The following is a 12,815-nucleotide window of genomic DNA, read 5'->3' as shown; positions in this document are numbered from 1 at the left end:
GTGCACTTGTCTGTCAAGTGTCAACTGATAACTGATAAGCTGATAACAGATGTCGCCTGATAAGAATAGCCTAGGTATTTATATAAGTCATAACAAGTGCATTTACAGTTCAAAATTTATAAATATTATATCGGCTAGCTAGAGTCCAGCGGGCATCTATTTAATTCACAATAGTTTACCATAAAAAAGTATTATATTATATTTAGATATGTTACGAAAAGACGTGATGTCTCCAGTGGATTCTGGTAAATATATTGCAGATTTGGCCCAATATGTTAAAATACACGAGGAAGGCATAACAAAACTAAGTGACGAGGTAAGAAAATGATGATTCTCTTAATATGTATTGACTAGTTTTAAAATGAATGCAGAAAGTAAACATATTCAGCATTCTTTGTTGCTCTGAGCATCCTAAATCTTTAGTTTGAGAAGTCTAATACAAAGACCATATTGTCATGTATATTATGTATGTTTATTTATTAAGTCATGCTGACATCTATTTTTCTAATACACTGAAAGTAGCAATAAACCAGGGTTAACATTATGTAGGGGCATAAATAATGTTAGCGACCAAATCGGAAATATTTATTTTCCAGATACTAAAATCCACAAAGGACAAAAAGATTACTATCCCAGAGATAGGCACAAGCTCCATACAGCCCAGCAAAGATCACCCTAGAGCAGTAGATTGGGTGTTTGTAGTAGATGCTCTGAACTTTTGTTTCTGGTCAAAGAGCAAGGAAGAACAGTGGACTGTAGATGGCCACACTGGATATTGTGCTTTGGAAGCTGCATTGTGTAGAGCTATTAAGGTAATATAAGTTATAATTAAGAAGGTAATTTAGCATTATTAGAACTATCACTACCTAATGCAACAATGAGGCAGACATTTATATACTTTACCATGTGTTTTTGTGTCAATAAACACACACACTGACCTTATACACACTTACATTTAATGTCTTTTTTTTTTTTTTTTTTTTTTTTTTAATATCTGATTTTTCTTGCAATCTGCCTGATAATTAGGCATTTAGCTAGAGGTTATGAAGGTAAATTAAATGACTTGAATGGTATTAGTCCAATGACCAATCCATTATATTATGCTAAGACCTCATATTATGAGGTCCTGTGGGGCCTTTCTTTTAATTCTTTTAAAGTGTCGGATTTCCGTATCCATCAGATTACAGGCAAGTGCGTTTGGATGGTTTTTTAAACGTTTTGCGTAGCTTTTCAGCCTTGTGGAGATCTCCTGTTTCACTAGGGGTATTTTCAGGTCACGATGTAGTTGGTTATTTGTGACATACCACGGGGCATCTGTTATCATCCGCAGCATTTTTGATTGGAACCGTTGCAGGATTTCCAAATTGGAGTTAGATGCCGTGCCCCATAGCTCAATTCCATACGTCCACATAGGCTTCAGTATGCATTTGTAAAGGAGTAGCTTGTTATCCAGCGACAGACCGGACTTGCGCGACAGTAGACAGTACATCTTCCTAAGTTGTAGCCCAAGAGATTTCCTTTTATTAAAAATGTGTGTTTTCCAAGTAAGTTTTCTATCCATGTGTACACCCAAGTATCGCACTACTTCGCATTGGGGTATTTGTATATTGTTTAATTTAACAGGAGGGCAAGAGTTGTGTCTGAGAGTAAAGGTCATATGAGCCGATTTGACCTCGTTAGCCTTGATGCGCCAATCTCGTAGCCACTGTGACATCTCATTTAGATTCCGTTGCAGAATATTGGACGCAATTACAGGGTTTTCGTGAGTAGCCAACAGTGCAGTATCGTCTGCGAAAGTTCCCACAAGTACATTTGTAGTTACGGGTAGGTCATATGTGTATATAAGGTATAACATGGGACCCATTACGCTTCCCTGTGGAACACCCGCTTTGATGTCGTGTATATCGGATCTTTCATCTCCCACCTTTACGTAGAAGTGACGTTGAGTTAGGTATGATTTTAACAATAGATAAAATCTGGATGGAAGTATTTTAAGTATTTTATACATCAGACCTTCATGCCATACTCGGTCGAATGCTTGTGAGATGTCGAGGAAGGCTGCCGAGCAGTATAATTTCTTCTCAAATGCGGTATTAATCTTTTCAACGAGCCGGTGAACTTGTTCAATTGTTCCGTGCGCCACACGAAATCCGAACTGATGTGAGGGTATTACTTGTAATTTATTTATTTCAGGTAGGAGTCTTTTCATAAGAAGAGTTTCAAAAACTTTAGATGGTATGGGCAGCAGGCTAATGGGGCGATACGATGTTACTTTATCCGGGTCCTTTCCAGGTTTGAGAATAAGTATTATTTCGGCTGTTTTCCATTGTTCAGGAATGAACTCACGACGCAGTATAGCATTGAATATTTGAGTTAAGAATGAAATACCGACATCTGGTAATTCTCTGAGCGTTTTTGCCGTTATGAGATCATAGCCTGGAGCTTTGTTTAAATCTAGTTTATGTACGACCTGTTGCACTTCTCTTTTTGTAAAGCATTTGATGGGTGGGGAAAGCTGATGTATAAGAGACAGAGTATCCCTAACTTCGTCTATTTTTGTTGAACCTAAGTCTGTGTTTGGTGTAAATGTTACGGATAGGTGTTCTGCGAATAATTTTGCCTTGTCAGAGTTACTTCTCGCCCAATTTCCATCTTGTTTGCGTAGGGGTGGTTGAAAAGTAATCGGTCTTTTAATATTTTTCGTGACTTTCCAAAGCGAATAATCCGTTGCAGGAGTAGCGTCCAGGTCACGCATAAAATTTTCCAGATGTTCATTTCTTATTTTCTCAAGTGTATGTTTTAATTTTTTAACCAGCTTGTTGTACAACCTTTTGTGTTCAGGATATTTCGATTCTTGCCATTTTTTCCTAGCTTGTCTCTTTTTTTGTACGAGATCTGTAATTATTAGTGGATAGGTAGGTACACAATCTGATTGTTTTGATGTATCGGGAGAAGATTTCCAGGCTGCTAATTGAACACACTTATTAAATATTTCCACAGCATTAGTTATGTCATCATCGGATTTAAGTGGGATATTAGTGGTCATTGTTTCCTTTATTTGTTGTGCAAATTCATTCCAATTAGTTTTTCTACTATGAAGTTTGCAGGGCGTGTCAACTTGTAAGGGCTCGTTATATAGTTCAGCTAAAATTGCAGTGTGGTCAGAAGATAAGTCAAAACTAGACATACAGCGTAGTGATGACATCGTTAGGCCTTTGGTGACAAAGAAATCTACTAGATCAGGCTTCTTTTTAACGTCACTCGGCCAGTAGGTCGGTTCTCCGGTAGACGAGACTTTTAGGTTAAGACGATGGATTGTCTTTGCAAGTTCGCGGCCCTTAGGAGTTATAATTCTTGATCCCCAGTCGGTATGCTTCGCATTGTAATCACCTCCCGCTACAAATTTCTGGCCCAGGGAGTTGAAAAACGAGGTGTAATTTTCGCTTTTGAGGTTGTGCCGCGGGGGCATGTAGAGGGCTGATATCAATAGCGGACCATTTGAGGACTGTATTATAATATTTGTAGCTTGGATTTCGTTGCTAGAGAAGAAATTTGTAGTATGGTGTTTAATATTTTCTTTGATTAATATAGCTGAACCTGCATGAGCTGTACCATCAGGATGGTTTGTATTATATAATTTGTATTTCGGCACTGTAAAAAAGCTCTTAGCGGTAAAGTGCGTCTCAGATATCAGCATAATATCTATATTATGAGTGTTCATAAACATTTTTACTTCGAGAGCATGGTTTGATAGCCCATTGGCGTTCCACAAGGCAATTTTTAATGGTCTGAATGTAAATGCAGTTTGGACATGAGGTTCATGAGCAGAGTCGTCATGGTGGTCATTTGCTGCATCATTTCTCTGAACATGTTCATAATTTGCTTAAAGTCACCTGAGTTGACAGTTGATTCATATATGTGTTCTGAATTAGTTAGGTCTTTGTCGTTTTCTTTATTATGGTTTGTTGGTTTTGATGTTCGGTTATTATTAGTTACTTCAGCGTAAGTTTTGGTTCGGTTGGTAGATTCTGTTTCCGGTAATTTATGATGATCTCGTTTTAAGTTGGTAATACTATTAGTGACATAAGTTTTATTTCTAAGTGGTGGATATTTTTGCTTTTGGAGTTCTTTATAAATTGAACAACCTTTATAATTAGCTGGATGGTTACCATTACATAAAACACATTTAACTTCATCGGACCTTTCCTTGCGCGAACACTCAGCGGAAGTGTGGTATCCAGCGCATTTGATGCATCTAGGTTTTCTGCGACAGTACTTTTTAGTATGCCCATAGTCCTGACAGTTTGAGCATTGGGGTATACTTCGCTTTGGCCTAGGAGGTTCAAATTTGATGCGACAGTTTAGAAGTCCTTTTATATTGTATATTTCCTTATTATTTGTCTTTGGTTGTAGTTCAATAACAAACATATCTAAGGCCTTTTTAGTCCCCATTTGTTTTATGTTCCATATGTTAGTAGCTGTGTGATCTAATGCAGCAAGCGCTTCTCTAATATCTTCAGTGTCAGTTGATGGGTGCATATGTTTCAATATTACCTTAAAATTTCGTTCTTGTTTCGGCTTGTAAGTATAATATTCAGTATTTTTAGTGTCCAATTCTTTTGTTACTATTTTAAATGCTTCGCTGGAGTGAGGTTGAATTTTTACAACGTTATTTCGGATGACTTTCAATTCAAATAATCCTGGAACTTTTTCATTAAGTAACTTTGTTAACGGTCGTATATTGTTCACTTTATCCACGAAGAGCGGTGGCGGTCGCGGTTGTTTCTCTGGTTGTTTTTCTTGGGATAAATCAGATGGTAAACTATCAAGTTCAGCAAAAGAGTTTGATGTAGGCACAGGTTCACTTAGCCAGTACGTATTTAGTTTAGTCTGCTTTAGGGCTCTATCATTTATAGGGCTATCGCGTTGCCGTTTCTTACTTTGGACACTGGTCCAAGTAGTGTGTTCTTTGTTTTGACGCATTTGATTCTGATGGTCGCAAGTTGCTGTAATATTAGCACGGTTTACTTCTGAGAGAGAATGTGATCTTGGTCTATTGAAAATACCAGTTTGGAGAATTTGTTGGGTTATTTTTATTTGTTTTTCTGGGGGTGATTGGTTCATTTTGAGTCCCACGAGTGAGGTCGATAATACAGGTCACATATGGGGTAACGCCTATTCCCATATGAAGGCACAATACTTCAAAGTGAGCCAGATCCATTAGTTTAATGTCTAATCATATGCTTTTTTTCATTCCAGAATGGATATGACATTACAAACCCAGAATACTACTCAAAAATATCCAGCGAAGACTTAAGAACATTATTTAAAGGGGACACAGAAGCCGAAATTCCACTTTTCCAAGAACGAATAGCAGTTTTACATGAAGTAGGTTCCATACTGCTTGAAAAATATAACGGAACATTTGAGACATGTGTGAAGGAAGCGAAAAAATCAGCTGCCAAATTACTCAATATTGTTGTAGAGAACTTTCCGTGTTTCAGAGATGAGGCTTTATATAAGCAACGGAAGGTATCTCTGTATAAACGAGCCCAGATCCTTGTAGCTGATTTGTGGAACTTCTTTGGTGGTACGGGGTGGGGAGAGTTTCATGATATTGATGTGATTACTATGTTCGCTGATTATAGAGTACCCCAAGTGTTGGTGTATTTTGGTGTACTGAGTTATAGTGATGAATTAATGGACAAATTGAGGAATGGTGAGCTTTTTGCTTTATGCTATTATATGTTTTTAGTACTTGTCTCTGTAGGATTGTGTATTATGAAAATTGGTTGAGTAAAATTAATCATTGCAATTCATTCTCATATTTTGTGGTCACAAAAAAAAACCTTGACCTACACATTTGAGTTGAGTTTTTCTAGAAAATGATGATCAAGCACGACAATCCAGATCAATTTTCAAAAAAGTTAAAAATTCTTTATTCATATTTTCAGATATTCTCTTACCAAGTGGGTCAGATGAAGAAGTCGAAATAAGAGGATGTTCGATTCACGCGGTGGAATTACTCAAGAAGACTTTGCGAGAGAAAATAAGAGATACAGGGGAGAGTATAGAAGTTCCAAATTCCAGTTTGATTGATTATTTTTTGTGGTGCTATAGACGGAAACACGCACAAGAGATGGAAAAAGTGCCATATCATAAGACTTTGGGTATTTATTATTGAAACTGTGATAAACATCTTAAAATTAGTTTTTTTAGATTTTTTACAAACTATGGAGTGTAATGTAAAATATTGATTTTTATATTTTTTGAATACAATTTGTGATTGTGTTGATATGATAGTTAACTATACTATAATAGTTAACTATACTATAATGGTGCAGATTCAATGTATTGACTGTAGACTACAAGACTTTTTTTTTGGATATAAGAAAAATAATAAATCCAACCGATAATTTCATAAATATTTTATACAGAATCATTTTTGGAACGAAAAATGAATTTTTGAATCAAATAGGTTGTGGTTATTTTTTTTTACTTGTAAGCATAGCTTGCAAGATTATAAATCTGAAGAACAAGATGTATCAATTCATTATATATTTTACTTACCTATGTTTTTTATTTAATACAAACAGACATGAAATATATTTATGTACCTACGTAATGTCAGTATTATAAACTTGCAATGTGAATACATTTGATATTATAGTATTTTTGATAATAGTAAGTAGTTAAGTAATGTTAACTGTTTTTGTTTACTGAGTGTGGATACTTAAGAGATCGTTGTTGAGGAGCAGAAAGAATATGATGATACCAGTATTTATATGTAAAGAACAATGTAAGGAATTTAAATAAAATGTGATTTAATAAAAGTGTATTTTTTTAAATATCTCATCCATATCTATACTAATATTATAAAGCTGAAGAGTTTGTTGGTTTGTTTGTTGAATGCGCTAATGTCAGGAACTACTGGTCTGATTTGAAAAATTCTTTCGGTGTTAGATAGCCCATTTATCGAGGAAGGCTATACGTTATATATTATCATCACGATAAGACCAACAGGACAGACGGCAGTAAATTTATACGGAGAAAAATGAATGAAAATCGGTGCAGTAGATTCAGATAAAAAGACAATAAAACGCGGCCGACTTTGTTCTATAGTCTATACAATTTAATTTTGTTAACCGTTTTTATTAGATTTTAAAGTAAAAAAGAGCGAGTGTGCTGAGCACACATGTCAGAAGTGTAAACTTCTTTGGCAAGCTTCCAAGATACCAAAATCATCGCCTTTCTCCATGAGGTATTGCCATGAGTCATGAGTCATCACGCGACATTGAAATTTTACTCTCAACGCGCTTTTAGAAGTTTCCCGTTAATTACTTTCTAAGGAAATTTTTTACAGGCTGAACTGTGTTTGTTAAATAAAAGTCATTTTATATTTTGAATAAATTTATTCACCCCACAGAGCAGAATACACCACATCCAAAAAATATTTGTTTATACCTACTATAATTATTTTCACAATATCACATTTCATACATTAGGGGTTTGATATTGCATACACTAATGGTATGTTTGGTTAGATCTGACTAAAGGGCGGTAAAACTCAAATTTCAAAGTTAATATAGTTAACTGAATATTATACATAATACAGATTAAATATGACACCGTGACCGTAGAATAATTTAAAAAACAGGAAGGAAAATAAAAACATAATATAAAGACTCATGCCCTAGTCCGATTTAACCTTATATTTTATTACAATTAATGAAGTCAAAGGATTTATCTTTTCATTTTACCATATTTGACGACCCATTTTTTATATAATCTGCGATGCAATGTTAATGTTAATTATATAATATGTTTTCCCTTTCGTCTTTGACTTCGTAGATACATTAATAACATTATACTTAATTGGACACAACCGCTAATTAACTGGATTCATATATTTACAACTTTGGCATTCGCTACACAATGATTACAAAATGGCACTATTCTAAATTATTTACACCATAACCTAAATAGATTAAATGTGACCAAATGTATAAAATAAGTTTCCTACTCTAAAAGCACCTTTTAATAATATTCACCACATTGTTTTGCTCGTTTAAGGTATATAGTTTACAATCATCCATTTCATATTAACATCAATTAAGATTAAATCTAGTATAATTGATAAATAATAATTATTTCATATTGCCTGTTTTCAATTAATTATTACGATCTTTATTTTCTGTGCCAATGTTTAGATTTTTTATCATAAATCTGTACTCAGAGTCTCAGAATTTTAAAAATTAATGCCCATATATGAATATGTCAATTATCTGATTGTTCATACAATATCTATTATTATCAATTCCAAACAATATTGCTACCAACCTAGTAATCGCTTTTCGTTTATGAAATAACTACATAACAAGTTTAAGATGATCTAAACAAGTCGTAGTTAGCATTATTCTAATTAGATTTGACCAATAGAACATAAGTATACAAAATTCAGTACATAAATATTATTCCATTACAAATAAAATACCAGTCAAATACAATCACATTGTTAACGCTTATCAAATCAGCCAAAATTTAGATATGGCCACTCAATAAAAAATGACGTACATTCGGTACATTTTTGCACTGGCAATACAACCGTTTACTTGTCAACTTTTGCGATTATTTGCCGTTGAATCTTGACTTTAAACTTTCGAAGAATGCTAATTTGGTTTTGATAGTGCCAGGTTCTGGTACGGGACTGCCTGGTCGACTGGATTCTTTGACCACTTCTTCAGTTCCTTCTGGTATTTCCTTAGCCCCACCCGGCACCTTGATGCTTGTAGGCATTGACAGTTTAAGTTCCTCCCTGAATTCCTTTGAAATACTTCTCGCTGTGAGGCTGTGCATGTACATTTGCTTGTTTCCGTTTTTTGAATCTAGAAGGTTCTCTCTACTTCTTTTTCGCCACAGTTCGTGGGGTGGCTGTAATGTTACAATAGTAATTTTAATATACATACACATAATTATTATAATAATTCTGGTTACATTTTATATACTATTTCCCTTCTGTAATAGACTAAATTATTATTTTTAACAAAAAATTACTGCCTTCAAAATAATCATCAAAATTATTCAGTTCAGAATAGTTCTGAGGTAACAAACCCCAAAAAAAAAAAAAAAATTAAAAAAGTCAAATTGAGAACCTCCTTTTTAAAGGTTCCTCTTTGTAAAATTATACAAATAGGTAGGGGAAAGGGGCCTAAAGTGGGCACAGAGCCTAAAGAGGGCACTCAGTATAGTATCGGAATTTTAAATAATGGCGCGCGCGCGACTCGTGAGCACGATCCCCACACCCCTCCCATCTCGCGGCAGTCGTTGGATTCGCTTGCGATCACGCATTTACAAGCTGCAACAAATAAATGTTTTTCGACGATTTTTGAAAAATATTGCAAGGTATGTAATATGTGTTCTTTTTATTTTGGTGTTTACAATCCTTTAACCAAAATTTGTTAGTTATTAAGTGGCTATCTGGCCATATTTTGGTTCCATAAAAATCCACGTGTCTAAAAATTTTGAGGTAGAATTTCGTCTGAACCTTTCAAATGTCGAAAAAGGCAAAGCGGGCAGGGTAAAGCGGGCACGCGCCCGCTTTGCCCCGTCCGCTAAAATGTTACATTCTTTTGTTAATTTGCTTTTTCCTTTCAGATGACCGCTTATAACCGGCGTAAATATAAGCGTAAAACTTCACAAGCCTCATGGCAACGCTCAACTATGCAGCAATCAAAACGAGAAGTGCAAGAGTTAGGAAAACCTGTCAAAAAAGTAACAACTAAATATGGGATTCCAAGAACGACATTGCAGACATCTTAAATTGGGTTCGTGTAAAATGTAAAGCTTGTAGGTTTGCTACTTACTGTCTTTTCTACGGAACAAGAAATGGAGCTTTTGGAATACGTATTCCACATGGACTCTTTATTTTACGGGCTGTCTAAACAAGAATTTTTGGAACTTGTATACCTACCTATTACATTATTTTAGGATTTATAAAAAAAAATATATATGAAATAACTGTATCGCTTATTAGAGACTAAATAATGATAGACTGTAAACAGGGCGTTATTTTTTTTAATATTATTTCAGATATATCTGGAAATATTGTACCTAAAAGTTTAAAGCTCCTAAGAAGTTCCTTTGTTTCATATATTCATTTAAAAATAATTGTATGACTGTTTGAAATAGTTATAGTTATAGTTATAGTTATATATTCTTTATTGCACACAAATTTTTAATTTTACAATACAAGGATATCAGAAGCAATTGGCGGCTTTATTGCTAAACAGCAATTTCTTCCAAGCAACCAGTACCAAGCATGAAATATACAGTTGCAAATATGGGAAGATAGTGTACACATAAAGCAAATAAATTAATACAAAAACATTCAAATCAAAATAAACAAAAAAAACAAACAATATCAAAAACACTAAAAATAAAACACAAAAAGAAAAACAGCACAGAAAATTAGCAGGTTTGCAAATAATGATTCTTTACCATATTTTTAAAAGACTCAAGCGATTGAGCTTTCCTAATGCTGGTGGGTAGATCATTCCAAAGTTGCACAGCTTTAACAGTAAAAGAAGCGTTATAAAATTTAGTTGAGTGAACAGGAACACTTAGCATTAGGTTATCATTAGATCGTAGGTTCAAACTCCTGGCAGATAAAAATTCAAAGTTATCTTTTAAATAGCAAGGAATACGAGGATCAAATAGTATGCAGTATAGGAGCGAGAGGACATGAGCATTGCGGCGGTGGCGGATGGGTAGCCATTTAAGCTGCTTCCGAAATGCTGAGACATGGTCAAATTTTCTCAACCCAAAAACGAAACGCAGGGCAAGGTTCTGCAAACGTTCGATTTTATCGAGTTGCTCCTGGGTTAGGTTGGAAAAACACACATCAGCATAGTCCAGAATGGGCAGCATTAAGGTCTGAGCAAGCATAACTTTGGTGGGAATAGGCAAAAAATTGCGCAGCCTTCTTAAACTAGATGCTGTCCAAAATATTTTTTTACTGATGTTTTTTAACTGCACTGACCATGACAGAGTTTCGTCCATATATAAGCCCAAGTTTTTAACCGATTTTCGGTAAGGCACGACGACGCCATCAATATAGATAGGTGGTAAGGTAGTCCAGTTGATTCTAGCCACCAGACTCTGACTACCAATAATGATGGCTTGTGATTTTAATGGGTTTAATTTGAGACCATGGGATACACTCCAATCATACACCTTATTTAGATTGTTGTTTATATCATTAATGGCAGTGTTAATATCAGCTAAAGGCGACTGTGTATATATTTGAAGGTCGTCTGCATAAAGATGATAAAGGGAAGTTAGGTGAGGAGTTAAAAAATTAATAAATACAGCAAACAGAATTGGAGAGAGCACACCACCTTGTGGCACGCCAGCAGATATGTTGCGCCAGGTTGAAAAAGAATTATCAACAAGAATACGTTGCTGGCGGCCAGCCAAGTAACTCTGAAACCATCCAAGAACATTGGGAGATAGGTTTATGGAACGAAGCATGCCTAACAATAAATCAAAATCCACTGTATTGAAGGCATTACTAAAATCTAAAAGTATAAGGACTGTGAGCATCCTGTTGTCCATACCCCAGCGTATGTCATCTGTGATTTTAAGAAGAGCAGTAGTCGTACTATGACCGGGGCGGAAACCGGATTGAAAGGGATCGAGGAGGGAATTTTTATTAAGAAAGAGACTGAGCTGTTGTTGGATAAGGCGTTCTAGGATTTTGGAGAGAAAGGGTAGGATAGAAATAGGCCGATAGTCCGATAAGGAGTTAGGAGTATTTATTTTAGGAAGAGGGATAACATTAGCCTTTTTCCACATATGAGGAAAAACACTAGATGAGATAGAGGAATTAAGGATGTGGGTTATGATAGGAATGACTATGTCTAGGATTGGAACGATCATTTTACGACTAATGCCATCCACACCGACAGAGTTTGAGGTAATGGACAATACAGTTTTCTCAACTTCAGTGACAGAGAAAGAACGAAAATTAAATGGTGGGAAATTAGGAGGGGGCAAAGAAGATAAATAGCTTAAGGTTTTAGTTTTTATATTTACATCCAAAGAACAGACTGAAGTAAAGTGCTGGTTTAATGATTCTAGAGAAATATCTTTAGATAACTTACAATTACTATCCTTACCCACTCCCAATGATTTCAGAAATTTCCAGAGCCTGGCAGGATCACCGTTTTCAACAGAGGTGTGTATGTGACGTCTTTGTGCATCTCTACAAGCTGTGTTACATTTATTACGGATTATTTTATATTTGTCTCGATTGCTATCTGACGGCTTCATCTTATAACGAGCCTTGGACATATTCTTCTTATGCAGAAGAGCTTTTAAATCGTCAGTGAGCCAGGGAGCAGGAAGGTGTTTAATTTTGACTGGTCTTATAGGAGCGTGAACATCATATAAATTAACCATAAAATTGTTAAATATTGAGACTTTATCTTCAACAGATTCAGCCTTCAGTAAAACATCCCAATCGATTTTTGAAGCATCATTGCGGAGACAATTTATATCCATTCCACCAAAATTACGCTGCATCAGAATTTTATGCTTTAATTTAGGAAGGCGGAGTCGAAAGGATAGGTAAAGAAGGTCATGGTTTGAAAAAGCATCCGCAGCACACTGACCATGCTTAACAACATATGTAGGAGAAGAGGTAAGGATGAGGTCGAGTAAGGAAGGTATACAATTTGGGATAATGTGCGTAGCATTAAGAGGGAGCAAGTGGAGGTTGCAAGCATCTACCAAGGTTTGTAGTTTTTTAGATCGAG

At 35.3% G+C, this 12,815-nt stretch overlaps 2 protein-coding genes across 5 annotated transcripts in view; one reads left to right on the top strand and one right to left on the bottom strand.

Annotated features, from left to right (window-relative positions):
- Positions 1 to 78: 78 nt before the first annotated feature.
- LOC149907409 (queuosine 5'-phosphate N-glycosylase/hydrolase) lies at positions 79 to 6,319 on the top strand. Its single transcript, XM_090103314.1, has 4 exons — positions 79 to 316; positions 597 to 812; positions 5,260 to 5,719; positions 5,955 to 6,319. The coding sequence occupies exons 1-4, from the start codon at positions 209 to 211 to the stop codon at positions 6,182 to 6,184; spliced, it is 1,014 nt and encodes a 337-aa protein (XP_089959440.1). The 5' UTR covers positions 79 to 208; the 3' UTR covers positions 6,185 to 6,319.
- Positions 6,320 to 7,392: 1,073 nt separating this feature from the next.
- The window catches only part of M7BP (Myosin-7a binding protein), a 108,584-nt gene continuing 103,161 nt past the window's right edge, over positions 7,393 to 12,815 (bottom strand). For all 4 annotated transcript variants that reach the window (XM_090102403.1, XM_090102404.1, XM_090102405.1 and 1 more), the window contains one exon: positions 7,393 to 8,931. In XM_090102403.1, coding sequence (XP_089958529.1) covers positions 8,629 to 8,931 — 303 coding nt within the window. In that variant the 3' untranslated portion in view covers positions 7,393 to 8,628. The remainder of the gene's footprint in view (positions 8,932 to 12,815) is intronic.

The sequence above is a fragment of the Colias eurytheme genome, chromosome 6, assembly GCF_061535395.1.
Source record: "Colias eurytheme isolate Ceu_HAF_F1 chromosome 6, ilColEury1 Martin Lab GWU primary, whole genome shotgun sequence".
NCBI classification, from domain to species: domain Eukaryota; kingdom Metazoa; phylum Arthropoda; class Insecta; order Lepidoptera; family Pieridae; genus Colias; species Colias eurytheme.
This window is presented reverse-complemented; position numbering and strand designations above follow the sequence as displayed.

What these genes read in the sequence shown, in the direction of transcription:
- LOC149907409 (XM_090103314.1), top strand. Translation starts at nt 209, where the DNA reads ATGTTACGAAAAGACGTGATGTCTCCAGTGGATTCTGGTAAATATATT. An exon ending in CATTGTGTAGAGCTATTAAG is followed by an intron (nt 813 to 5,259) that starts GTAATATAAGTT and finishes TTTTCATTCCAG; the next exon opens with AATGGATATGACATTACAAA. An exon ending in AATGGACAAATTGAGGAATG is followed by an intron (nt 5,720 to 5,954) that starts GTGAGCTTTTTG and finishes TCATATTTTCAG; the next exon opens with ATATTCTCTTACCAAGTGGG.